Source organism: Trematomus bernacchii, unplaced genomic scaffold, assembly GCF_902827165.1.
Source record: "Trematomus bernacchii unplaced genomic scaffold, fTreBer1.1, whole genome shotgun sequence".
Lineage (NCBI taxonomy): Eukaryota > Metazoa > Chordata > Actinopteri > Perciformes > Nototheniidae > Trematomus > Trematomus bernacchii.
In genome coordinates this window covers 12,892,379-12,918,112 of record NW_022988043.1, presented here as the reverse complement: position 1 = coordinate 12,918,112, position 25,734 = coordinate 12,892,379, and the positions used below count along the sequence as shown (strand labels likewise).

At 41.2% G+C, this 25,734-nt stretch overlaps 1 protein-coding gene across 1 annotated transcript in view; it reads right to left on the bottom strand.

Moving 5' to 3' along the window:
* si:dkey-215k6.1 (transmembrane protein 132C) overlaps positions 1 to 25,734 on the bottom strand; it is a 256,759-nt gene that overhangs the window by 63,258 nt on the left and 167,767 nt on the right. The window contains exon 5 of the mRNA XM_034117597.1: positions 10,661 to 10,853. Within this exon, the coding sequence (XP_033973488.1) occupies positions 10,661 to 10,853 (193 nt within the window). The remainder of the gene's footprint in view (positions 1 to 10,660; positions 10,854 to 25,734) is intronic.

The window sequence follows — 25,734 nt, the reverse complement described above, 5'->3', positions numbered from 1 at the left end:
ACGTCTCTGACTCTCTCCTCTCTTCCTCTGTGCTCCCAAGTCTTCCTAGGGACTATGACATGGTGCTCTGCCCCTCCGCTGGGCCCTCCTCTTCCTCTCTCTTCATCTACAGCGCACTCACTCTCTCCCCTCCGTGCCCACTTCTACCATTTTAGCTTGTCTCATTTCCTCCCTCTCATGCCCTCTCTTTCTCTCTCCATCCTTCTCTCATTTTGTCTTCTTTTTTTCATTTCTATCAATTAGTCAGACCCCTCCCTCATTTTTCGGCCCATTCTCTTTCCTGCCAACGCCTATCAATTCAACCTCTCCACCCTCTTCTCCCACTTGTCCCTCCCCCTCCCCCTGCCTATTAAAAGAGACCTGTCAAATGTGTCTTTCTCCTCATTCTCCATCTCTCTCTCACGTCATCAGTCACTCTTTTGGTTTCTCGTTCATTACTTGAACTCATTTAGTGTGAAGGCGAGTTTCAGTGTATACAATACATGTTCTCCTCTACCTCATCAGCAACCTTCTCCCTCTACTTTCCTTTCCAACAGGTTTTTCTTTCTCAGTGAAAACTTATTTTGTTTATGTGTGCAGCTGTGGTTGACCTACATTTTAAAATATTTTTCGTAAGAACATTTCCATTTTCAAGCTTTCACCGTCCTAGAAGGACTCTCCTTTCCCTTTTAGATTGTTGCTGATGTACACTCGAGCTGATGTACACCCCCCCCTGGTGCAGCTGCTTTAGTGGCCCATGAGAACACTGTGGTTGGACTAAGAAGCTCCCCAGTGGGATTAAACCTAACTGAGCATGAAGGAGGCTGTCCTCAGCTTCTGATTTGGTGCATGAAAAGTTAAATCAGCAAATCTTGTTGGAAAACGTCTCTCTTCGTTACTGGGTTTGTCGCAGTTTATCTTTCCTGACTCTCTACATGTAGCAGGAGTTCATATCATCAACATTTCAGTGGGTGTCATGTGGGTTTTCATCCCAACCTCAAACTGCAGTGAGGGATTCCGCTGTTCTCCTCCCTCTTTAAAAATGAAATACCATTGGTGTAAAGGTTGATTTAAAAACCATGCTTGCATTGCCTTTTCGACCATGATTACTCATTCCTCACCTACACTCTATTTGGTGACATAATACTGTATGAGTAAAACATGATTACAAGAGTACATTCTCTCCCAGGGGTATGTAACAGACACTTGTTGGAACTATATTAAAGGCATGAGTGCCAGTAGCGTGGCGTGGGGAAAAATGTAGGGGAAGCCCATTTTTTTGGGTTGGGGGGGGTGGTCAATAACGTAACCAGATGAGTGATTACAGCGCCCGGTATCATTTTAGACACATTTGTATCACACAGATGCAGGACTTGCACACGCCTGTTATCTAACCGACAGGTCCGCACGCACTCTCCAGCCGAAACAGCACAATCGATGTGATTTTTGGATTTACCGTGCCTCTCTATTGCCCGTGACAGGTTGGCAAGGTCGATGAATCCTGAAGTTGCCCAAGGATTGTTCAGGGAGCACGAATCCTTCTCAAAAAGAAGACATGGCCAGCAAAATAGACGCTGAAGTTTACCGCTTCCAGTTAGCCACTCCGTGCGGACATAATTGTCCTCATTGAACGTCCGATTCGCTCCCTTTTTCCTCTGTGTACACAGCTCGAGTGTGGGCATTGGCCTGTCATTTGATTTCATTTGTAGTTGCTGCTGTAGCGGAAGTTTAGTAAAGTTATGTTTGATTAAGTACGCCAAATCTCCACCCTCCATAATGCTTCATTTGCTTGATAATTTCAAACGGCGGTGATGACAGTTACAGTAGGCTACTACAGTACGTAGTAAAACTGATGTTGATGTGATTTGATTGGATGGCAGTGTCCAATCAAATCGCCAGCCGCCAGCCGCCTCTGAAGGGAAGCCAGAGGCGGCTGGCTTCCCTTGGCATGGCCCTGACCAATCACAGGTTGGCAGGGGCATCACGTGGGCCTCATCTGATTGGTCAATCCCTCAATTTTTTTTCACCAAGGGAAGCCCGATTCGGCTGGCCTCCTCTCGCAACAGTGAATACAATCTACTGTTTCACCATAACATCTAGAGGGGCGCTGTTTGTTTCACTCTTTGTAAAATACTCAATGAGAGTGGGGGAGAGACGGGCCGGCAGCAACACACAGCAAAGGAGAATTATCGAAACAAAACAAAGTGTTTTTATTTATTTATTTAAATTATAACTACAATCCGAAAAAACCAAGGGAAGCCAGGCTTCCCTTGGCCTCCGGGAGAAAACGCCACTGATGAGTGCATCACTTGACATTGAGAATTTGAACATCTGTGGATTTTTGTTAATTCTCTGCATTTTCCTTTTCTTGTTTCTTACTTAAAGTGGACCTATCATGCTATATTTGAATAATATTGAAAAATAAGGCATATTTATACTTTTTTTTTTTCAAAATACCAAACAGATCATGCATTTTAGCCATGCCTCATTTCGCTCAATTTGAAAAATGTTAGCTCTGTTTTTGCAAGGGCTGATTCTGTGAGAACAGCACCACTTACAGGCCTGGCATATGTACTACAGCGTCTCCAGCGCTTTCGAACGGCAATGGCCGTGGCTGTCTCCTCCTGATTGGTGGAGTTGGCCCAATAGCCGTAGTGCCACTGTCCTGACGTCAGGACAGTGTTCAAATCTGGATCAGTTTTTATCAGATCCGTTGCAGCCCCTTTTTTAGAGATTTGGGTATGGAGGAAAAGAGAGAGGGTTGTGTTTTCTGACACTTGGTGAGTTCCCTGGAACACCGGGGACACATATTCATGTATAAAAGACGTACAAAAGTGCATTTTGCATGATAGGTCCCCTTTAAATAAAAACTGTGAACATATCAGAAGAGGAGCTGAATCCAGTCACACTTTGGCCTGTTTAGAAAGAGCACATGTATCAGTGGGGCGGCTGTTGTGACATTGTTTTCAAGGACAGTAAAGAGTTTACTCGCTGATGTTCCTCTCTATGCATTTCTTGTGTTTGCAGGAGCGCCCTAATAGCCACTAGCTAGAAAAGCAATTAAAATAATTTCTGTTTTTTTCCCATTGTCCAATCGGATGAAAAGAGAGGTGGGCCTTCTCAGGGAATCTTGCTAGAAAACTTGAATTAATAATTATGACCTTACTAGCTTGGTGTGACACCTGGGATATAGGGTCAGTTGTTTACATTCATGTAAAATAAACTATTAACTGTTAGTTAGCGTACAGTTGATGATTTGTTAGCACTCATTTAGTGATTCCCGAGCAACACTAGAATAAAAAGAGGCAGCAAACTGCAAAGACCAACACACTCTCACTCCCAACGCGTCCTGGACGCGTTGGGAGTGAGAGTGTGTTGCAAAGACACTCTGTTCCAGGAGACTCTTCAACAACAAATACAGTGTTTATTAACTGCAAAACCCTGTCTGATCAGCATTAAGTAGCATTTCTGTTTGTTGTGGAAAAGTATTTATGACCTTGAGGCTACCCTCTGTCTCCAGTTACTGATATGTGTCATTTACTCACCATGCCGTGCCGGTCAAAGGTCTTCATTGTTATTTATTGAGCTTTAAAACAAATGAATAACGACGATATAATGATATATAATCATAAAATACACTGAGCCTGTCTCTTTTTCCTCTCTTCTGACAGCGTCAGTGTCTGTCTCATGCAGCAGCTGATCCAGTAATGATGACTCGACAGTAAAAATAAACATATTTATAACTAGTTTAGGTAGTTTGAGAGGTAATTAAAATAGCTAAGGGTGATGATCTGACTTGAAGTGTGTGTTTTGCTCCCGCTGCATCACAGCGGGAGGAGCTGCGTGTCTCCGTCCTGTCAGATTAGACTTCACTCGCGTTTATGTCCATATCGAGATAAAGATAAATAATCTGAATTCAGTGTGCAGTGTACTTTTGCGGGGGTGAGCAGCAGAGGCGGGGAGAGGCGGGGCTATTGCGTCGTCATTATCAGAAACGGATGACCGTATAGGCGACCACACGGCCCCGTTGGACCCCCCAGAGCGCTCCGTTCCCAGATCTATCCACCTTTGGACCCGTTGTCGTTTGCAGGGTCCGTTTCTACCGTTCCGTTACGGCGTCGTCGAGCTTAAAGGGCTATACGCAAGAGAAATATGCGGATTCAACCCGTTTTCGTTCCCGTGGAGCCTAGGCCTGAGAGGAGCACAAGCTTCTTCCCCCTGATACACACTGCCCATAGCACATGTGCTTTTATTGTTCACGTTTCATTGACTTTGCATGCATCTCTGCTTCTTCTTTACATCTAGTTAGACATTCAGAGAAGTGCTTTCCTTTACTCTTATAGCTTTTGTCATTTTCTGAACCCCACACTTGTCTTGATCTCCTTCCCCTCACTTCCCCTCCTGTTCGTGTTGACTGATTGGAGCGAGCTGAAGTCGCTCGGTATGGAAATCTACCCCAGAGCCCAAGACACGGAAGTTCTAAGTGACCCAAATGCATTCACACTCACACACACATACATGGAACTTGTCATATGAGTTGAATAATTGGGTGGTTGAAGGCTGGTAACAAGCAAATATTGTAACTGCAGAGAAGTAAGGGGGGCATGGGTGAAATGAAACCAGACTTGCTAGCTTCTAAGTAGAAAGGCTGCAGTAGTGAATTACAAAAGCTGTATTGGAGGCTAAAAGTCATAATAAATAGTTGAGATATCTTACAGGAGTTACCCAAAAAATGCCAGGAATTGTCACAAGCTCTAAAAACATGTATCAGACGAGGTGTGAATGAAAGTATAAAAACTTCAGAAATAATCCATAATGATTTCATCACGGTCTGAAGGACCATTCTATTTTCTTCTTCTCCCCCTCTGGGTGTAATTTGTTCATTTTATGAGGCAATAGAGGAAATCTGAGAGAATGTTTTCCTTTTAAACAAAAATAAATAAACTATACTAAGGACTGTGGGACTTTAAACAAATACAGAGAGAGCCTGGGGAGTGTGTTTGTTGTATTGATCCCACAGTGTCTTGCTTAATGTCAGTGTAAATTAGCACAGGTATTTAGACCTCTGCTGGAGCAAACACGCACGCACGCACGCACGCACACACACACACACACACACACACACACACACACACACACACACACACACACACACACACACACACACACACACACATACACACACACACACACACACACACACACACACACACAGTGTAGGAGAAAAAACAATAGCTTGAGAAAGGGAGAAAAGGCTCTTTCTAATAAACACACAGAGCGTGAAAATGGTAAATCTATAATTGAGTTTTTTAACTGTGCGTGTGCGTGTCTGCTTTCATCAACAGATTACTGACTACTCAGTTTCCTCCTCCTACTTCCTTTTAGAGAGAACCAATCAGGAGAAGCAAATTAAGAAGCTACTTAGCACAACCGCTCTGCTAAGAGGTCTGCAAGTACACACAGAAAAAGGCACACACACACACACACACACACACACACACACACACACACACACACACACACACACACACACACACACACACACACACACACACACACACACAAACACACACACACGTGAATGGCCCGCTGAGATGTGAAACTCACAGACATCTTCAAGCAACAAAGATAAACAAGTGATCAAATAAATAATGAATTGCACAGCAAAACATTCTGGTAAGGTTCAACTCTGGGGATTAGAAGTGGGGGTAGGGATAAAGAAGACAGATGGGTCGGCAGAGAAATAGAAGAAAAAGGGAAAACATAAAAAAGTCTGGAGGTACTCGAGAAGGGAGAAGGGAGGAAAGATGGTGATGAAATGAGCTGATCAGAAAGGGGTGATGAAGAAGGAACTGAGGAGGGTTTAGAAAATGTTTCAAGACAAGAAAAAAAAGGAGAAGATACAGAGAAGAAGAGAAAACCTTTTCCTTATTTTGACATATTTGTTCTTGTTTTACTAAGAGAAAAGGTAATGTTTCAACAAATCATTTATTTTTCCATGCTGATTTCATAAGAAAGGAGACGTATTGTTCCGTCTCTGTCTCTCTTTTTGCTCCCTGGCTCTAAGAGGTTGTGAAGCAGCCTCATTCCAGCCTGACATGTGTAATGGCGCTTGCAGGGAGCACAAAACAATTATTACTGGTCCAATTTATCAGCTGCTAAAATATCTCTAAGAGCAACACAAGTATAGCAGGGCCTGTTTTGACATCCCATTTCATTCTCTTTTTACGAACATTACGTGTTGTTTTGTCCCTCCTTTTCTCTGTCCATTTATCTTCATTATCTTCTCTCATGTTTTCTTCTTGGTTATATCACCGAGATGGGCTGCAGGTACAGTCAAAGATGTATAGATGGAACCGTCAGAGAGGTTATGTGATGCTGTCCTTGATGCTGAAACTTGCTCACCACTTGTGTGCTTTTCTGCATGTACCTTATACAAGGATGCAGCATGTGACTGCGACTATCTATTCATAGCAACCCCCTGTACATTTTATATACTCTATAAAATTGTTCATAGTGTTTATTTAAATCGTTGACACTTTGCTTCAGGGAAGGCTGCTTGATTTCTTAAAATGCCTCTGCCACTGCACAAAATCCCTGTTGGAAATATGCTACTATAATACCTATTGCTATTATTGTTTTTATTTTGTTTTGCTGGTTGAAGGTTAGACAAAAGAAACTGTGTTCAATAGCTGCAGTAGTTTTGTTCTGTAACTATTTCTAATTGAAATATTGTACCGGGAACATTGATTAATGCTAACAACCTAATCATGGTGGACTTCAAAGACTGGCCAATAGCAGTCTGCCTCTTTCCGTCAGTTTTTCTCTCTCCCTTTTTTTCCCCGCCTCCCACTCTCCCTAACTCTTCCTACACGCCTCACCTCCCTACTACTCTCTAAAAGATGAAACCAATTTTTCAGCCCCCACACGAAACAAATTACTCCTAATAATCCCTGGTTTCCTGAAGAGGTCCTCTCTCTTTCCCGCGCAGCAAAGAGACCAGAAACCTTAATGGATATGTGAAATTAGGAGGAAAATGTCGGAGAGCTCGGTAATGACAGGCAGTGTTCTGCTTTCCATTGTGACCTTGTGAAGAGAGAACTCACTGCATTACCACATCAGTACTGTTCATAAGCTGACTTTTGATTTGGGAGATGGTAGATGATGGCTGAGGTGGAGTTGAATTACCCAAACAGATCAGACAGAGAAATCAGCCAGTGCTGAGTGCTCCTGGTGTGATTATGTGTGAGGCTTAGGTTCGAGGCAGTTTAAATATTTAACAGCCGTAAAGATCCCACATTTTGTCCCATGGCTGTACTTGTGATATTCTACTTTTGATGCAATCCTCAGATGTGGAATTGTTTAGGAAGGATGATGCAAGACTGTGTGAAAGCTTTTACATCCGGCTACCTTTGAAGATTGTAGCTTATAATTTGATTCCTACCCCTTCCATCCTCCAAAGACCCAAAAACGTTGGCGCTTTCATCTCAGTGACCTATCACAGAGACCTCTCTCAGTGAAAGACACCTTGTACAACCAACCAGCAATCAACAACTTTTCAGCATTTTGGTAAACAAATCAGGAAGCCCAAATGGTTAGTAATAGCAGCCATTTTGATGCTTTTACCCAAAGGAGAGGAGAAATAAAGTGATGGAGGGAGAGAAGTGTGGTTATACAAAGATATGTGTTTTGTTCATGGTGGTGTGTTTTCCGTGAGGTAACAGAAACATGTTATTTCACTATAGATGTGCTGAAAGTTAGCAGAACTTTTGATTTGAATTATCACTCATATTTCTTCCCTTTTTGCATTTACGAACAAGATACAAATAAATGATCTTTATATTCTACAATGGCAAATACATTTTGTAAGAAACAATTATGCTGAAAACAAACTTATCAGGAAATGCTTTTAATGAATGTTTGTGCAACCTCTTCAAAGAGAATCATTTCCATTTATTTTTGTTACTGACATTTCAACATGATTAAAATTAACAGGAAACTTAAAGCACTTGGTCAACTTAAGGCAAAGGTTTCTGGGAAAAAAGCCAATGATAACATGTTTGATAATATTAACAATGATAATATTTTACAAAAAGCTACAATCTTTCCCATGGTTATCTTTTTTTAAATCTTTTTAACCATGGTTAAGTATTGTAACAGACCAGTCTTTAGCCAACCTTTCGTGAAGCAGTTTGAACAGGGGATCAGGAGACCGCAATGGAAACTGATGGTGGCCATGGTGACCAAACCATTCCTCTTTGAAGGCGCTGTCATGAAAAACAGCATTGCTGCTTGCATTGACTTCAGCTAAGAGAGTATGTGAACTAACCGCTCTGTAGGTGCACCCCATTTCCTTGCTTCTTCGTGGTGACCATAGTGGGGTGACCAAATGTTTGTTCCAAAGAACTTAAGCAGTTATTTCAGGCTGAGGGTTATACAGCTAGATGCCTTATGGCTTCCACCCCACCCCACTGGGGACAGGGTGGCCCCCATCAGACGCACTGATCAGTTGTTTGTGTGCTACAGGAATGGCTGGTAAATACCTTTCCAAAAAAAATCATGAATCTCACAGGCCAGTGAAGGCCTCCCACTGGGACCCGTGCAAACTCCATACGTGTTGTGGCTGTTTCAGCGGCCTTGTTCGGATGGTAAAGTAAAGCGGCATATGCCCTGTCTGTTAATGCGGTTCTTTCCTTTGGACTTGTACTGTAGGGCTCCTTTTCCTCGTCAGTGCTCGCTGGAATGACACAGGACTGGTGAGAAGGGAGGAGTGTGTGTCAGTTACTGACTCCCCCTTGGGCATGATACACTTACATTTTTCTGTGCTCCTTCAGGAAATGTGTGCAAGGTTGCTTTTACTTGCTTGGACACCGGCCATGCTTTTACCCAGTCCAGTTAGGTTCTGCTTGGGTTGGCTGCCCCCCCTACTACTGCTCTGACACTGCATGGGTTATAAAGAAGTAGGTAGGCGGAGGCAACTAACCGTAGACCTTTAAGGAGCAGTGTGGTGGGTCCATGTTTTGGCGCTACAGGGTGTTCATTCGTCTGGTTTTCACCCACTGTACCCAAAGAGTCCCGTAGAGAGCAGAGCCTGTGTGAGTGAGAACAAGGGTTACGTATTGTAACCCTTGTTCTATGAGCACAGGTGGAGCCCCTACCATGGGGCCGTGTCCATCCTATGCTGCTCGCTGAAGGGGGGGTAAAATGACACTAAGAGGCGTAGCTGCCTTATATACTGCGAGGCTGACTCACGCAACTGTGTATAAATATATATATGTACACAATTTGTATATACATAAGGATATTTTAATGCCATTTCTGTGAAGTTAGTTGTAACTTAAAACACAAACAGAAAGGTTTTAAATGAATACTGTACATAAAAAACTCAAGTATCATTTGTTAATTTGTATTATTTTTGTAAAGTTTAAATGTTCAGCTAATGTCCATGAGCATTTGAACTGAAACTGTTGTAAATGCTGCTGATTTAAAGAAAACAGGGGAAAAGACGTGGCATTGGTCACCCATAGCGCTCCATTCACACTGAACAAAGGCTAGCGAAATCCCAACAGCAATGCTATTTGAAATGATGGTTTCAAGCTGGCTTTTTCCAGTATGTGAAAGAGACAGCGGTTGCAAAAGCCCTGAACAAAATTGGGTTTTCTCACTAGGGCTTTGCTGTTTGAAGGAGGGCTATCAGGCCAGATTAGCTCTACCTCAGTGGTAATGGAACTGGGAGCATTTTGAAAAGCATCCTCCTCCTCAATTTTTAGCGTGAGGTTCTTGGTTGCTGTAGTCGTAGCAATGTCTGTTACGGGATGTGTCTGTTTTGATCTGTTAATCTATAAAGTAATGGTGGTGATGATTAGGAATGTAGGGGAGAATACTTTTAAACAATATTTTCCTTCACCTGACCCTGCCTGAAGATAATTAACCCCAAAAGTGCAAAGTACATTTTAGCTCTCTTTTCCAGAAAGAAAACTTTACATGTACCTTTATGAGTCTGTTTTCTTTAACTATAATTATGTTACCTTAAAAAAACAACAGCTTCAAGGCAATGGCACTGGGTTAATGGCTGCATAGTGATGTGTTACACTTAATGTTTGGCTTTGTGAAAAAGTGTTGGGTATTGAATGATGAATAATGTCATCAAAACTAATGCATGTTTATCATAACAGCTATCTTTAGTCTTTATTCAGTTTATTCTGAACTACACATGTTGTGGCGTCTCAAAGTTTTAATGCTTTCAACAATGACACCGAAGTTTAAACTCACAATTTGGAGCAATTACATGTTTTGTGCATATGGAAAGCAACCTTTAAAGATCTAAAGGGGCACCCTGTGCTTGTGTCTCAGCAGGAGTGACACCTGCCAGCTTGACGCATTCACAGGGGGAGCATTAGTGTGTGAAGGTAGGTGTGTAGGGCAGCCCCCCGCGTAGTTGTGTGCCCATATTTGTGAGGCTGCTTGTCATTTGAGGGTGAAACCCGCTGTGTGTGTGTGGCCAGGAGGCTTGTAGCAACAGGAGGAGGTAAACAAGCTGACCTTTACAGCTTTGATCAACCTGGAGGAAGGGGATGAGCTGGGGGAAAATCTATTCCAGCATAAGAAATGTGTGCTGGGTATGTCAATATGTAGCTCAGAGATTTCTGTTTGTGTTCTCATCTGTGAAGTCATCCCTTACCTCGGCCAGCGGTACGATTCCCTGAATGTCTGCGTTGCTGATGTAGAGGTGCGAGACTTTCTCTGTTGGTCTGGAAGTTGTCTGCATGTCAGGGTACTCGACGCTCCAGTGCAGAGTCTGGGTTGGCACCAAGTTGATGACATTATCCACCTCAAAGTCCAGCTGCATCACTTCATATGAGGGACTGTCCAACCTACAGAGTAATAAGAAGAACAAAAAGTTATTTCTCTGGGTCTCAACTATTTCGTTTAGTTGGACATTCTTTTAGGTTTATCCTGCAAATGATCCTGTGTGTGCCCTGTATACAACTACAGGAAACATTAGTGCTTGCCAGAGGTGGGAAGTAGAGGAGTACAAATACTTTGTTACTGTACTTAAGTAAATATTTCTGGTATCAGTACTTTACTCCACTACTTATTTTTCTGTCCCCTCTTTGTTTTTCTTTGCTTGTGTTCTAAATGGTGGATTGAAACATTAATTAGCTAACAATGACATTATTGTTCTATTAATTTAAAGTGAGGTCCAGTTACCAGTTACTCTATAAAACAGTTGGTAGTTATGGATACTTTGTACTTAAGTACATTTCGAAAGCACCTACTTCTTTACCTTTACTTGAGTAAATAAGTATAGTCAGTACTTCAACTTTAACCAGAGTATTTTTAAACACAACTATCTGTACTTCTACTTGACTAAAGGAAGTGTGTACTATTGCCATTTTAAGATTGACACATAATGCTTCCGAAGTGCAGTGCAAAATCACAGCAGTGTGGATCATGATGACCAAATAATACCACTCTCAGGACTAAGGTCACCACAACTTGTCACATATGATGGAAGATTACATTTAAGATAAATAATCCTGAAGGTACCAGTGAAACAATTAAATCCGTTTTAAATTAGAAAGAGCGCAAAACAGCCCAAAATAAAACTCCAAGGCTTCATTTTGATGGTCTATAGCACATGTGTCAAACTCAAGGCCCGGGGGCCAAATCAGGCCCGTGGTGGATCTAATTTCGGCCCGCAGGATAATTTTGTATTACTATTAGATCTGGCCCGCCGGTATATTCCACGCACACCTTCACTCAATCCTGAGGGATTTCCTCAGCTCAGAGCCTGAGCCTAAACATTGATGAACTTGCACCCAAGATGAGATGCCAAGTATCTGGCTTAGTGTGCATCACAGAGAAGCAAACTGAGTTTCAATGGATGTTTCCTTCTGCACTTTTTTTCTTGCGACAACAGGGCATGTTTGGTTTTTTCTTTGAGGGGAATTGTTTTTTTGAAGCTGTTGTTGGCCTGTGGAAAAATGTAATTATAAGAAATGACTCTGGAAAAGCTGCAGATAGAGCCATAAGAAATGAATGCAACTGATTATTTAATGTTTAATGTTGTTTTTATAGGCAATAATTTAAGCTTTGTTAGTTCCAGGTTTAATATGTGCAATAAGTTCATTTCAATAACTTTTGCAATAAACATTGAACCAGTCCGGCCCTCGACTAGTACCCATTTTTTTATTTTGGCCCACTGTGTATTTGAGTTCGACACCCCTGGTCTATAGGCTGCTTGACTGGATTGGGTGTCTGTTACAGACTGCAAATACCTTCGTACACTTCACAAAGAAATACATCTTAGCACCTACTACTTGTGAAAATGTGATTATGATGATAATAATGAGCATGATAATGAAGGGCGATGACGGTGAGGATATGATAATGATTAGTGCTTAGTTATGCCTTGAGGCTTGCTAAGAAGGTGTGTGTGTGTTTGTGTGTGTGTGTGTGTGTGAGTGTGTGTGTGTGTGTGTGTGTGTGTGTGAGTGTGTGTGTGCGTGCGTGCGTGCGTGCGTGTGTGGCATTCATTTGTTAGAAAGAGAGTGTGTGTGTGTGTGTGTGTGTGTGTGTGGTGTATGTGTGTGTGTGTGTGTGTGTGTGTGTGTGTGTGTGTGTGTGTGTGTGTGTGTGTGTGTGTGTGTGTGTGTGTGTGTGTGTGTGTGTGAGTGTGTGTGTGTGTGAGTGTGTGTTTGTGTGAGTATGTGTGGGAGAGGAATGGGGAGCCAAATAATCCCATCCAAAGATAATGACAGATTTTACAGCTGAATTGAAACCTTCAGCTTCTTGCCTTGTCCAGAAAAATCTGATGGATGTGCCTCTTTCTTTCTGTTGGTGATTGTGTGTTATATTATTATTTTGGGCATCATCACAGACCAGTAACATTTCTAAAGATGTTTTGAGTGCGGGCCCATATCTACTGAGCCAAGTTTAGCATACAGACTGGAAACAATTGGACATACCTAGCTTGCCTCCGTCTGAAAGTATGAAATATCTAATTTGAGAGTGATTCTAAGATACATTATCTACTGCAAAATCATTAGAAAGATATATTAATCGATTTAATAAGAAGCTGTTAATAAAATCTCAGTTTCAGATTTAGTTAATCCTTTCGACCTTGTGAACTACAACCATTTTTATAAAAAAAGCAAAAATCCTCTACACACTTCTTCCTCTTTATTCTGATTCTGACATACAGAAATGTGTCTGTCAGCTTGACAACTTGGATCTGTGCTGCACATGCCCTCAAGACTGTCAGTACCCACTTTGCCTCTCTGCCCGGGTATATCTGCAGAACAGATGCAGTCCTACCATTTATCCCCAAATAATTGTTCGGCATCTCCTGTAACCCTTGGCGAACAATGTCATAGTTTGGTTTTGGGTTGTAATGGTATGAATGAAGAATGAATGAATGAATAAAGTTAATACTGGCCATTTATTGCTTCAACCAACCAGTCGAGTAGCACCTGAATTATTGGCCAAAATGTGGTCAGGTGATGTCACACTGACCTTGACCCTTGACCTTTGAGCATGACAATCTAATCAATTTTTAAAATTCTTAAGTGGATTTTTGTGCACAAAGTGAAAACATTCCCTCAAGGTAGGGATATCAAATTTACAAAATTGGACTAACAGACAACTTGAACGCTGTGGACGGTGCACAGACGTAATACAATTAAATATCCACACACTGCATTGCAATGAGTGTTTGTGTTGCCTTGAGCCATTGCACACACACGCAAAAAACACAGACACTCTTAACTGCAAACTCAATCTGCAATGTGACATTTCCACGGTCAAGATAGCAGTGAAATATACCCACTTATATTTATCAGTGAGAGCAACAGTAAAGGTCTCCTGGGTGGGATTTTGGAGATAAACATCAACACACACCACAAACGTCTGTTTCACAGTGTAAAGAGAGCTGGTTGGAAAATAACTTAGATGCTGTTTAGACACTGAAAAACCAAGTGACTGTTTATGTCCGACTTGTTTTCTAACATGTATGTATCTGTCACTCACACACTCTCTCTAACACACACACACATGTCCAGCGGCTAGGGGAACATGAAAGAAAGAAGAAGCTGTAAATTGATTTTTGAGCCCGAGTTTTATAGCTCTGCCTTTGGAAACACACTCATACAGATATATAGGGGTTAGAGGTCATGACAAAGCCAATTGCAGAAGGTTTGTAATATCTGGTGTCTCTGTATGTGTGTGTGACTCTGTGTGAGTCTAGGGAGATGGGGTGAGCGATGTGATACAAAGACAGATTAAGGAGAGAAAAATGATGGGTGTCAGCTCTCCTTGACCTCCTCCAGATCCCTCCATCATTGTCTCGTCTTTCATCTGTCTCCTCCCATCCGTCTGCTTCTCTCTTCCACTTACCAAACACAACCTGACATCATGTTTTAGACAATAACCCTGCTCTCTTTCCGTTAATAAAATAACCACATTTCATAACCCTGTGGGCTTGGTGACATAATGTCTAAAAAGTAGTTCCTCTTCATTCCAATGTGAGTCATTTAAGCTGGCAATAATACAGAACAATTACAATTGCATTAATATCTGCGCCCACATTAAGCCTTTTCCAATATTTGCCTGAGGAAAGTGGCTTCTTAATCCGCAACCTTTCCCTAGTTGTATTTCATGGTTGAAATAGTTACAACTTAGATCACAGCTACGTAGAGCTGCAATCACACGAGTACATCATGTTCCTAAAAGAAGTAAAGTGTCCATCAAAATGTAAATTTGACCAACATTTTGAAATAATCAGCAACAAAATGCAAATGATTGCCTGTTGACTTCCCCTGTTAATCAAGGTAAGGCCGTGTGTGTTGCTATTCATCCAGTTTGAAAAAAAAAGGCGATGCATCAATTTACAAAATGAGAAGTGTGCCGCAGAGACCTGAAACTGAAAAACGATGGAGAATCACATCACTGATTGCTTATTGTATTAGTGTGAAAAAGGATGATTCAGACGTGTGTGGAGTAATGAGGATCAATTACAGTAATGTCAAGTCAAAACCTGGTAATTACGGTAACTAAAACAAGACATGAATGCAGCATTAATTGATAATATAAGTGGATGTCTATACACATTGAAGGTACAGTAGTTTCTATGTGTGTATTGTGCTTTTTTTTTTTTACTTGAATTCATAAGAATTTCTCCTTTGTTGGTAAGGTCCACCAGGCTGTAGGTGTGCGTGTATCAATCAATACGACTTGTTTAACCTCAAAGGACACAGTTGCAGTAGCACTATTTGATATGTTTCAGGAAGAAAACTATAGTAAAACAGAGGTTTAGACACTCACAGTGCTGTGTCACTCTCACTCTCTGCTCCTGTCTCTCTCACACTCACAGACACATGAATACAGGCTATGCACAAGCCACACACCCCTGTCTCTCTCTCTCTCTCACAAATACACACACACACAAAACCACCAAGAAAATGTTGAGTGTGTTTGGGTGCAGTGTAATCGCTGGAGCTGAAAAAGCAATGTGTCTGCAGTGACAGGTTCATTCAGGTGTTAGCTCCGTCCCAACCGCAAGGCTCCAAAACAATATTACACTGTCCTCTCTAGTGCATACACGTACACACACACAAACACACACACACACACACACACACACTCTCACACACACACACACACACACACACTCAAATACAGACACTAGAACATTGTTCAGCAACGCTCAAAACCAACGAAACAAAACAACTGTGGAAGTTGACACTTCTCACTGTCTAGGAGTGTGCTTTCATTCAGGCGATACTGCCTTTTAGATATTATCCGTGTTACTGAACATTTGATGTGGGTCTACAGTGTCCGTCTGAGTGTGCCGACAGCTGTTTTACAACTTTCCTCTCAATTAGGGTGACATACAATTCAGACACGGCTGGGCTTGGTGTTCATGTATTTCAGAAAACAACTTACTCTCATTGGGATTTGAATCAGATATGGAACTTTTCATATATGTGAGAATCAGATGTTTTATACAGGAAAAGAGAAAGACAGAGGTTGAGAATGTTTTTTGAATTGTGTGTATTTGGACCGCTGAACAATGGTGTGCATGGAACTATTGAGGAAAACTGGAGTAGTTGTGAACAGTCTATTACACTTCAGTTAAGATACTACTTGGTCATTTGAGTGTTTCAAATCGAGTCCAGCACATTCAAAACATTACAGGTCTTTATCTAGTTGTTCGACAAGCTTTACAATATTCGCTCACATGCTTCTTTACAGTTTAAACACAATAGGTTGTAGAAAGAAATTCTGGATATGGTAAGAAAATCCTCTCCGATGTTGAAACTACCAAATATAAATTTGAACAATCCATCAGCTCTTTGAAACTTTCAAAGACAAAGAACAAGGTGTATTTGTATTCCTTGCTCGCCTGTTTTGATAACTGCTACAGATGTTTTGATGCACAGTGAGACAGACAGACAGACAGACAGACAGAGAGAGAGACAGACAGACAGACAGACAGACAGACAGACAGACAGACAGACAGACAGACAGACAGACATATGCATGTTTTGAAGTGAATGTTTCTCTGCCCATGGAGGCTGGCCTGCTTTAGCCCATAAACCCAGATAAAAAGATTCACTTCTGGCAGCAGAGAGTGTCTTGCGAGACGTGCAGGTTGGACTCACTTCTTAAGCTTGTTTGTAACTGCTTTGGCCCTTCGGGAGTCTCAGAGCTCATTAGGAAAAATGATTGACAACTTTTTTTATCTCTGTTTATCTATTTAGCCATCAATTAAACAATTTAGTTTCCAGGCTGGGTCAACAGAGATACAATCATGTTTGCAGCCTCACTTAATCTGTTTTTCCCGCAATTTGTATTATACTTTCCATTTAACTGTCTCTTCACTTGTTTGATAAACCGCAAAGAGAATAAAGAGAAAAAAAAGACCCAAGTTTCTCACTAAATTGTAATTGCAAACCCAGTTTAATACGCAGTTTATGTTTAAAAAAGATGCTGCAGCGATGAGTTGAACCTCTTTATGTAGGCTTTTCTTATCCTATTTCGCACTGGTCAAGGTTATTTCAAAGCGTTTATTGAAAAAGTTAGGAAACCACTGTTTTACACCAACAATCTGGCTGTCTCTTCAGGAATATCCAACTGAGTGTGTGTAAGTGCGTCCTTGGGCTCCCCCCCTGGGTCAAAGTGCCAAGTATCCTTTTCTTTCTCTCTTTATGCCCATGTAACAAATGAATGCCACACACACACACACACACACTACACACACACACACACACACACACACACACAACACACACTACACACACACACACACACACACACACACACACACACACACACACACACACACACACACACACACACACACACCCTGAGACCACCAATGGCCTTGGATACGCAGTCAAGGACCCGTTCGTCTCGCTGTCACAGCTTAAAAAGACTTCACTTATCGGACACACACACACACACACCATTGCTTGAGTGATGAAGTCAGGTCTGCCAGTTAACTAGGTTCATTAAATCACCTAATGTATGCCTCATACACACTCCGGATTATTACCGGAGCATCTGATCTGAAACTGATTAGGTTTACTATCTCCAGAGAGAGATACTTGGCTCATGTCCCCCCTTGATTTCAAGTGTTGCAATATTCATCAGTGAGTTTCAATTACTTTACCTAATAAATATTAACATGATGGTTCATTACAATATTTATCCAGAATTCCACTTTTTCCTAAAACTTTTAATGTTTTCAGGAGTTTAGCACGGCGTGACTCCATGGTAACTCACAGCCCGTTGCTGACCCCTCGCTGGTTTTTCCTCCTGAGGAGATGCAGGTGGTAGCTAAAGGAAAGTCGTTCCCTTTAAGTCACCCCCAAAGTTGCAAAAAAACACACAAACGATCACTAAAACCCACACACACACACACACACACACACACACACACACATACACACACACACACACACACACACACACACACACACACACACACACACACTCACACCATGTAGCAAGTGCAGGGAGGACAGGTTGTCTTATCAAAGTGTATTGTAGGAAAGTGGTGGCCTCGGGGGAAATTCAGAGGACAATAGAGAACAAACACACACACACATGCGCACACACGCACACACCGCTGGCAAGACAAGCGGAAACCTCCCCCGGGAGAACACAAGGCAGGACAGAAAGGATGAAAAAGGGAGGCGGGCGAGAAAAAAGGTGTAGAAGGATTTTTTTGTCTTTGCTCATATGATGTTGTCACTTACAGCATTTCCCCTCAACACCCGCACAGCCCAGTGGCTGTGTGTGTGTGTGTGTGGGTGGGTTACGCTGAGAGACACGGGAGGGGGGGTTTGTAGGGAAGTTGATATGAGACAACAACAAAGAGGTAAGTGATAGATAGACAGAATGACAGAGATACAAAGCAACACATAGAATCAAAGGTTATAATTTTTTTTTGTATTGCTTTTTATTAATTCTACCGTGTTGTGTACTGTTTTCATACTGTTCATGCTCACTGCTTGTAGCATTTCGGGATTGTAAGTCAAATATGAAGTGCTTTATAAATGAAACCCATTACACACACACACACACACACACACACACACACACACACACACACACACACACACACACACACACACACACACACACACACACACACACACACACACACACACACACACACACACACTTACATATGTACACAAGGCTGTCAGGGATGTGTTAGCTGCAACAGGGACACAAAGAAAGACTGAGGTAAAGGATAGACGACGCCAGGCAGAACCACAGGCCGACAATACTGTCACAGCCATCACACACCTTCACCTGTGTGTGTACTGTATGTGTGTGTGTAAGAGAGTGTGTGTGACAGCTGTACCCAGAGATGCAACGCACCGCCGCAGAAAACCCCTGTCAGTTTGGCTTAAGACAACCCTAAACTCTGTGTGTGAGAACATGTATGTGTGAGAGCACAAATCATAGTGTGCATTTTTGTGTGTGTACCTGACAGCCATTCTCACTTACCTCCAACACCTCAATGCACAAACACACACACACACACACACACACACACACACACACACACACACACACACACACACACACACACACACACACACACACACACACACACACACACACACACACACACACACACACACACACACACCCGCTGAGTCTTTTTATCCTGATTTAGCCTCCACTGACCGGCTGTCAGATCTGGGTTTTCATTGGTTACCAAGCCATATAATGTCAAGGGAAATGGGGAATAAGATGATGGAGGGAGAGTGAGAAGGAGATCGCATGCTATTTTAAACTCTCTAAGAGGACACGCCATATCTAAGAGAGCAAATAAATAAATACTTGATGAATTATCTTGTTTACATGTATATGACATGTTGAAGACATTCAGGGTTCACAATGCCAGGTGACCTGGTTTAAAAAAGCTAGCATGAGCAAACTGTAATCATTTGTGTCGTTTGTTATTTGTTGTTTGTTAAACTGTTTATTTCCCTTTTTTTAAATATATTTTTGTTCTATCTCTATCATGTTTTCATAGATTTTTCATTCTTGTAGGTGATTTCTTCATTCTTCAAAGTGTGTTTAGTTACTTCAAATACACAACTATCCACTATATCAAACCATGCATAATCAAATTATTTATTAATGAACAGATGAAACAACATTTACTTTAAATAATTAAGAAAGTAACCACGTTGGCTCCATCAATCAGTTTAAACGCTGCAAATAGTTTTTCAAGAATGTGGGGCAACATGATTGGTTTTTGCAATGTCAAGGATTCTTGTAAAACATTCCAGTCAAACAGAAAACAATTAATTGATTATGGCCAATAATGAATTGACTAATTTCATTAACATAACCCTGTTAAATAAAAGATCGTATGCACTTTTTTATAAATGATAATGAATCAACTTAAAATTGCTGTTGGTTCCTCAAGAATAAATTGAATCCACAAAAATGCAAATGCTTTTAGAGCCAACCTTCACTACATGTTACTAACATTAACACATATGCAAATAAGCACTTTTAATATCTAAAGAAGCGTATTCATAAAAATACACGCTGAGTAAATGTAGGTTCAGCCCCGCTGATGTTTGAATTCCAGCTGTGGCCCCACTGAGTACATAAAATACACAAACACAAAATTAAAAAAAATATTACAAATTGAGAAAGGAATCATGTTACCCCGCTCTGAGATACTAGACTCAACCATACGCAACACATAATGCAAACTATTTAATTCATTCCTGCACACCGAGCCAAATGTACCCAATGTGATAACACACAGATAGTTAGAGCTTGCATAAACAGACACCAAATTGGCTGCTGCTATTATTTACACACACACACTTATTTAATTGAATTTCTGATAATATATGTTGTTCCTTACTAGCAATGTCTGCACCTGACTACAGTGAATATAAATTACTAACTGTTTTAATGAAAGAAAATGTCAATTTAAAGCACACAAAACACAAGTGAAGGTATCTGTGTGTGGTGTGTGTGTCAGAGAGTATGTGGGTGTGTATGTGTGTGTCCGAGCTGTCGAGAATACAGTCAGGTTGTCACAGAGAGGACAGAGAGGACTCTGGGGAAATGAGTTTGCAGAAACAAAATAAACACACAGAAGGACACACACACAGACACACACACACACACACACACACACACATACACGCACACAAACATATTACAGGATGTGTATTGTCCAGACATACAAACCATTTATTTACATCAAGCTGTTGTTAGGACTGTGTTATGTGTAAACACATTTACATACACTACACTGCTTCCCACACTATTCATTAAATAGTGTCCACGTTACACAAAAGCCCGCTTTCAAGGTGAGAGTTAAGAGGAGGTACAGGACAGATCAATAGTACTGAGCAGCTAAAGAGAGACGCAGTGACACTGACACAGTGGCCTTGGTAGTTACAACCCCCCCTTCTCTTTCTCTCTCCACCATGTTGTTACACAGGCTACGTTTTTGACACCCACTGAAGAGCCTTGGACCTTGGATGCTGGATCTTATTGTCAACGAAGAAAAGGGTGAACCTCAATTAAACTCTTCCTCCCTTGTTTGAGGAAGAAAACATCTCCTTCACTCTTTATTTTGATAATACTGTGGTTTGACTGTGTCACAAGCCCAACATTACCTTTTATTATTATCAGGTGCAGATACAAAACTACTCAGAACAATTACTGATTTCTAACTGGAGAACAGCTCAGACTGAATTGCAGAGTAACTGACTTGAACTAAACAAACTTAAAGTGGACCTATCATGCTATATTTGAATAATATAGTGTAGGACCATACCTATATAAGGCATATTTTCAAAATACCAAACAGATCATGCATTTTAGCCATGCCTCATTTCGCTCAATTTGAAAAATGTTAGCTCTGTTTTTGCAAGGGCTGATTCTGTGAGAACAGCACCACCTACAGGCCTGGCATATGTACTACAGCGTCTCCAGCGCTTTCGAACGGCAATGGCCGTGGCTGTCTCCTCCTGATTGGTGGAGTTGGCCCAATAGCCGTAGCGCCACCGTCCTGACGTCAGGACAGTGTTCAAATCTGGATCAGTTTTTATCAGATCCGTTGCAGCCCCTTTTTTAGAGATTTGGGTATGGAGGAAAATAGAGAGGGTTGTGTTTTCTGACACTTGGTGAGTTCCCTGGAACACCGGGGACACATGTTCATGTATAAAAGACGTACAAAAGTGCATTTTGCATGATAGGTCCCCTTTAAATAAAAACTGTGAACATATCAGAAGAGGAGCTGAATCCAGTCACACTTTGGCCTGTTTAGAAAGAGCACATGTATCAGTGGGGCGGCTGTTGTGACATTGTTTTCAAGGACAGTAAAGAGTTTACTCGCTGATGTTCCTCTCTATGCATTTCTTGTGTTTGCAGGAGCGCCCTAATAGCCACTAGCTAGAAAAGCAATTAAAATAATTTCTGTTTTTTCCCATTGTCCAATCGGATGAAAAGAGAGGTGGGCCTTCTCAGGGAATCTTGCTAGAAAACTTGAGTTAATAATTATGACCTTACTAGCTTGGTGTGACACCTGGGATATAGGGTCAGTTGTTTACATTCATGTAAAATAAACTATTAACTGTTAGTTAGCGTACAGTTGATGATTTGTTAGCACTCATTTAGTGATTCCCGAGCAACACTAGAATAAAAATAGGCAGCAAACTGCAAAGACACTCTGTTCCAGGAGACTCTTCAACAACAAATGCAATGTTTATTAACTGCAAAACCCTGTCTGATCAGCATTAAGTAGCATTTCTGTTTGTTGTGGAAAAGTATTTATGACCTTGAGGCTACCCTCTGTCTCCAGTTACTGATATGTGTCATTTACTCACCATCAACCCTTTACATGAGCCATACAGTACACTGGCTCAGTACTTATTTCATCACCCCGTGACCACTATACGGGGTAACACATTCACATAATATTCCTCTCTCTCTGTCCCCCTCTCACACACGGACACATCTATGGTGGAAAGTAATGGGCTATCTTCTGGCATAGTGGTTGTCTGATTGCACAGAGGCCCTACTCCAACATGCCCAGACCCCCTACTGAGCCCCTATAAATACACGCACAAGGAGCTACGCAATTTCTTATTCTTGTTCGCTCTTCCTTGTTCATACCTACCCCCTACCTCGACAACCAAATAGTCTCCTCTCTCCCTGTCCAACTCACACAGACAGACGTGCGCACATGCTGCACACACATTATGTTCTTTTATCATAACCTTACGAAAAATACTCACACAATCCTTGTTTTTCTCATTTTAACAACAGTGACACACACTCTCTCTTTCCATCAAGTACACACAAAGAGGCAGACACAGACCCTCCCCCTCACCCCCAACAGATCTACACCGATATGCAACATGCAAATGCTTTTAAGCAGGGCTCAGCAGGGGGACACGAGTGTGCGTCTGCACCTGTGTGTGTATGTGTTCGCGTACTAACATGGTCTCTCAAGCGCCATGTTTTGTCCTTTTGTCTTTTTCTTTCGAGATGTAATGCTTTGTGTTTTTGGGGCATACAGCGGAGAGAGGTAGGGACGAAGGGAAAGGGAAACATTTATCCAAGCCTGACAAGTTCCAACATGGTGCTGTCATTTGTATTTACTTGCATCTTGATCTCGAATATGGTTCATTTAAAAAACTGGGATAAGATCTTGAACAACAGACGCTTCAGAGGGTGGGCTTTGGGTAAAACCAAAGGCTGTTGAACATAACTTTACCCTCCTACCATTCATCAACCAAGGCAGGACTCATACTTAGATGATTAAGCTATACATTGAAATGGGATGTGACCATTCGCCCATATTTGGTCTGTGCAAGACTGGATAATCGATCAATTACAACGGTCGTCTTAGTTGATGACAGAAAACAACAACAAAGTCGATTACATACAATAAAATGTGTATTTACTTAAAAATATATATATATAGTTTACTATTGCTAATGAGGGTTGTGTGTTTGCCTCGGTGTGGCTAGGGAAAGTATCGACATTAATTTAATAAAATGTACTGTCTTACAGTATGAAGATAACATATTGGAGAGGTACCGAATCACTGATATTGAAATGACTTTGAAAATGTGTGAATGCCCCTGAAGTCAGACACAGGTGTCAACATGATGTTTAAAAGCGTTTAGCAAAGAAACTCATCTTCTTTAACATCTGCAACATCCTAACTAGAGAAAAGGGACTACTTAAAAAGAGCCATGCAGGGTTGGCCTTGGCTGAGTTTTGCACTTACCATTTGCAATTCTAGTTTTTATTAGTTTTACCCCCCTTTTAATTAGTTTTATTTATTAAAAGACAGCTTTGGGCTTTGTATTATCACTGCTTCTTGGAAAACAGTTGTGGTTCGTTCATACGTGGTTTTAGTGCTTTTTAATTGCCAAATCAAATTCCTGCTTTGGTTTTAATTTAATTTGCCACTACTGTAACTGCCTGAAGGCCATATCTCAATACCAAGTTTAGCTGTTTCTGTGATTGCGTGATTGCAACAGTGAATATTTCACCATTTGTTCGCCTACATTTCCCAACATTTGATATTCAATTCTAAAACAAATAAAAGCCTCTGAGGGAAAAAAAGCAGTTGTAGTGAGTGAAATGGAGATATCAGGAGGCACACGAGAAGACGCTAAGACAGAGTAGAAGAGATGAGATGGAGAAAGGAAGAGAAGAAGAGAAGCACGAGAGAGATACAGACACACAGACAGAAACAAACGAGCAGAGAGAATGAGAGACATCCGAGTGCAGCAAAAAAAAGATAAACAGAGACAGAATTTACATCCCATCAAGGTTCTTGGCATTAAACTCCATTAACTGCTCTTGTTTGTATAATCGCTGCAAAATAACAAGATTTGAATGATCATTTTGATGAGATACAGAGGATGCGCTGAAAGTGATTTCAGGGATTTTATTTGAACACATCTCTGAAGATCTCATTAAGTTCGACAGATCTCCTCCCACCCAGTTACCTCACATAACCCTTTTTCCTGAAGGCAATCAACGTCAGCACTGATCATTTGACAGTTTCGCTCAAACTCTTTAAAATAGCTGTTTTATGTCAGAAAACAAATGGCATTTTCCAGAAAAATCTTGCATAAAGATCCATCCTCACTGAACTTAGTACTAATGCGACTGGGCACTGGGTAAATTGAGCACAGGTTCAGATGTAAAAACTTGAGTAAAAGTAGAAAAAATGCGATATGACTAAGAAATCTGAAATGTCTCTGCAAGGGAAACGAAGAATACAAATAGAAGCAATCATTCGAGAATTATAGACCACAAAAACACTTTTTCCAACACAGACTATAATGTAAACTTGCTTTTTCATGTTTCCTCTGATAATAATAGTAATTTTCTGTCATTACACGTACCATAAACAGCGTTGGCAGATGAATTGTAACTGCTTAAAGGCAACATTACAAAAGATGATATGTTATAAAACATATTCAGCATGGGTGGTTGTTAAAGAGAAGAAAACAAAAAGGTTGAAATATAATTTCGAAGCTCACTGGATAACTTTTTTGTTATGATTACAAAACCAACTTTTTACTGACAGTTTTCTGTTTCTATGCTGCCTCAAGACAACAAACCGCAACCTTAGCAGAAAGAAATCACCTTGCTACAGTATACACCATGGCGGCTCTGATTTATACTTTATTGGTTCCTATTGCTCTCTAAGCTCCTTTTGCCAACCTCACATGCACACACAGTCCTGCAGTATCGATATGTGAGGGCAATGTGAAAATTCTGGTGCAAAAGCAGAGTGACAGCTACTAGCAACAACCCCATCACACACAATATAAAATCAAAAACCCATACAAGCAGTCACACATCTGAAATGTGACGCCGTCACCCTATCCCAATTTGAACCTGTTTGCTCCTTGCTTTCACAATCACAGACAGACTCACAGTCTAACCTCTTGTCAGTGTCTGTAATCAGATATTGATTTAATGCAGTACTAGGTATCACATCCATCTCTGCTTTTCTCCATCATCTCTGATATTTATGTGCTTTTATGATACGTGTCCGGCAAAGACACGCCTCTTGAGATATGGGCTACTTGGCCCTGCCGGGTCCAAAATGAGTTTCTTTCTTTAATTTATTTGAGCAATGACCATTTCACGTGTATGAACAAAATACTGTATTTGCAGTAAGGTGGGCAACGATTCAGACCATTGCACCTCCGGATTGTT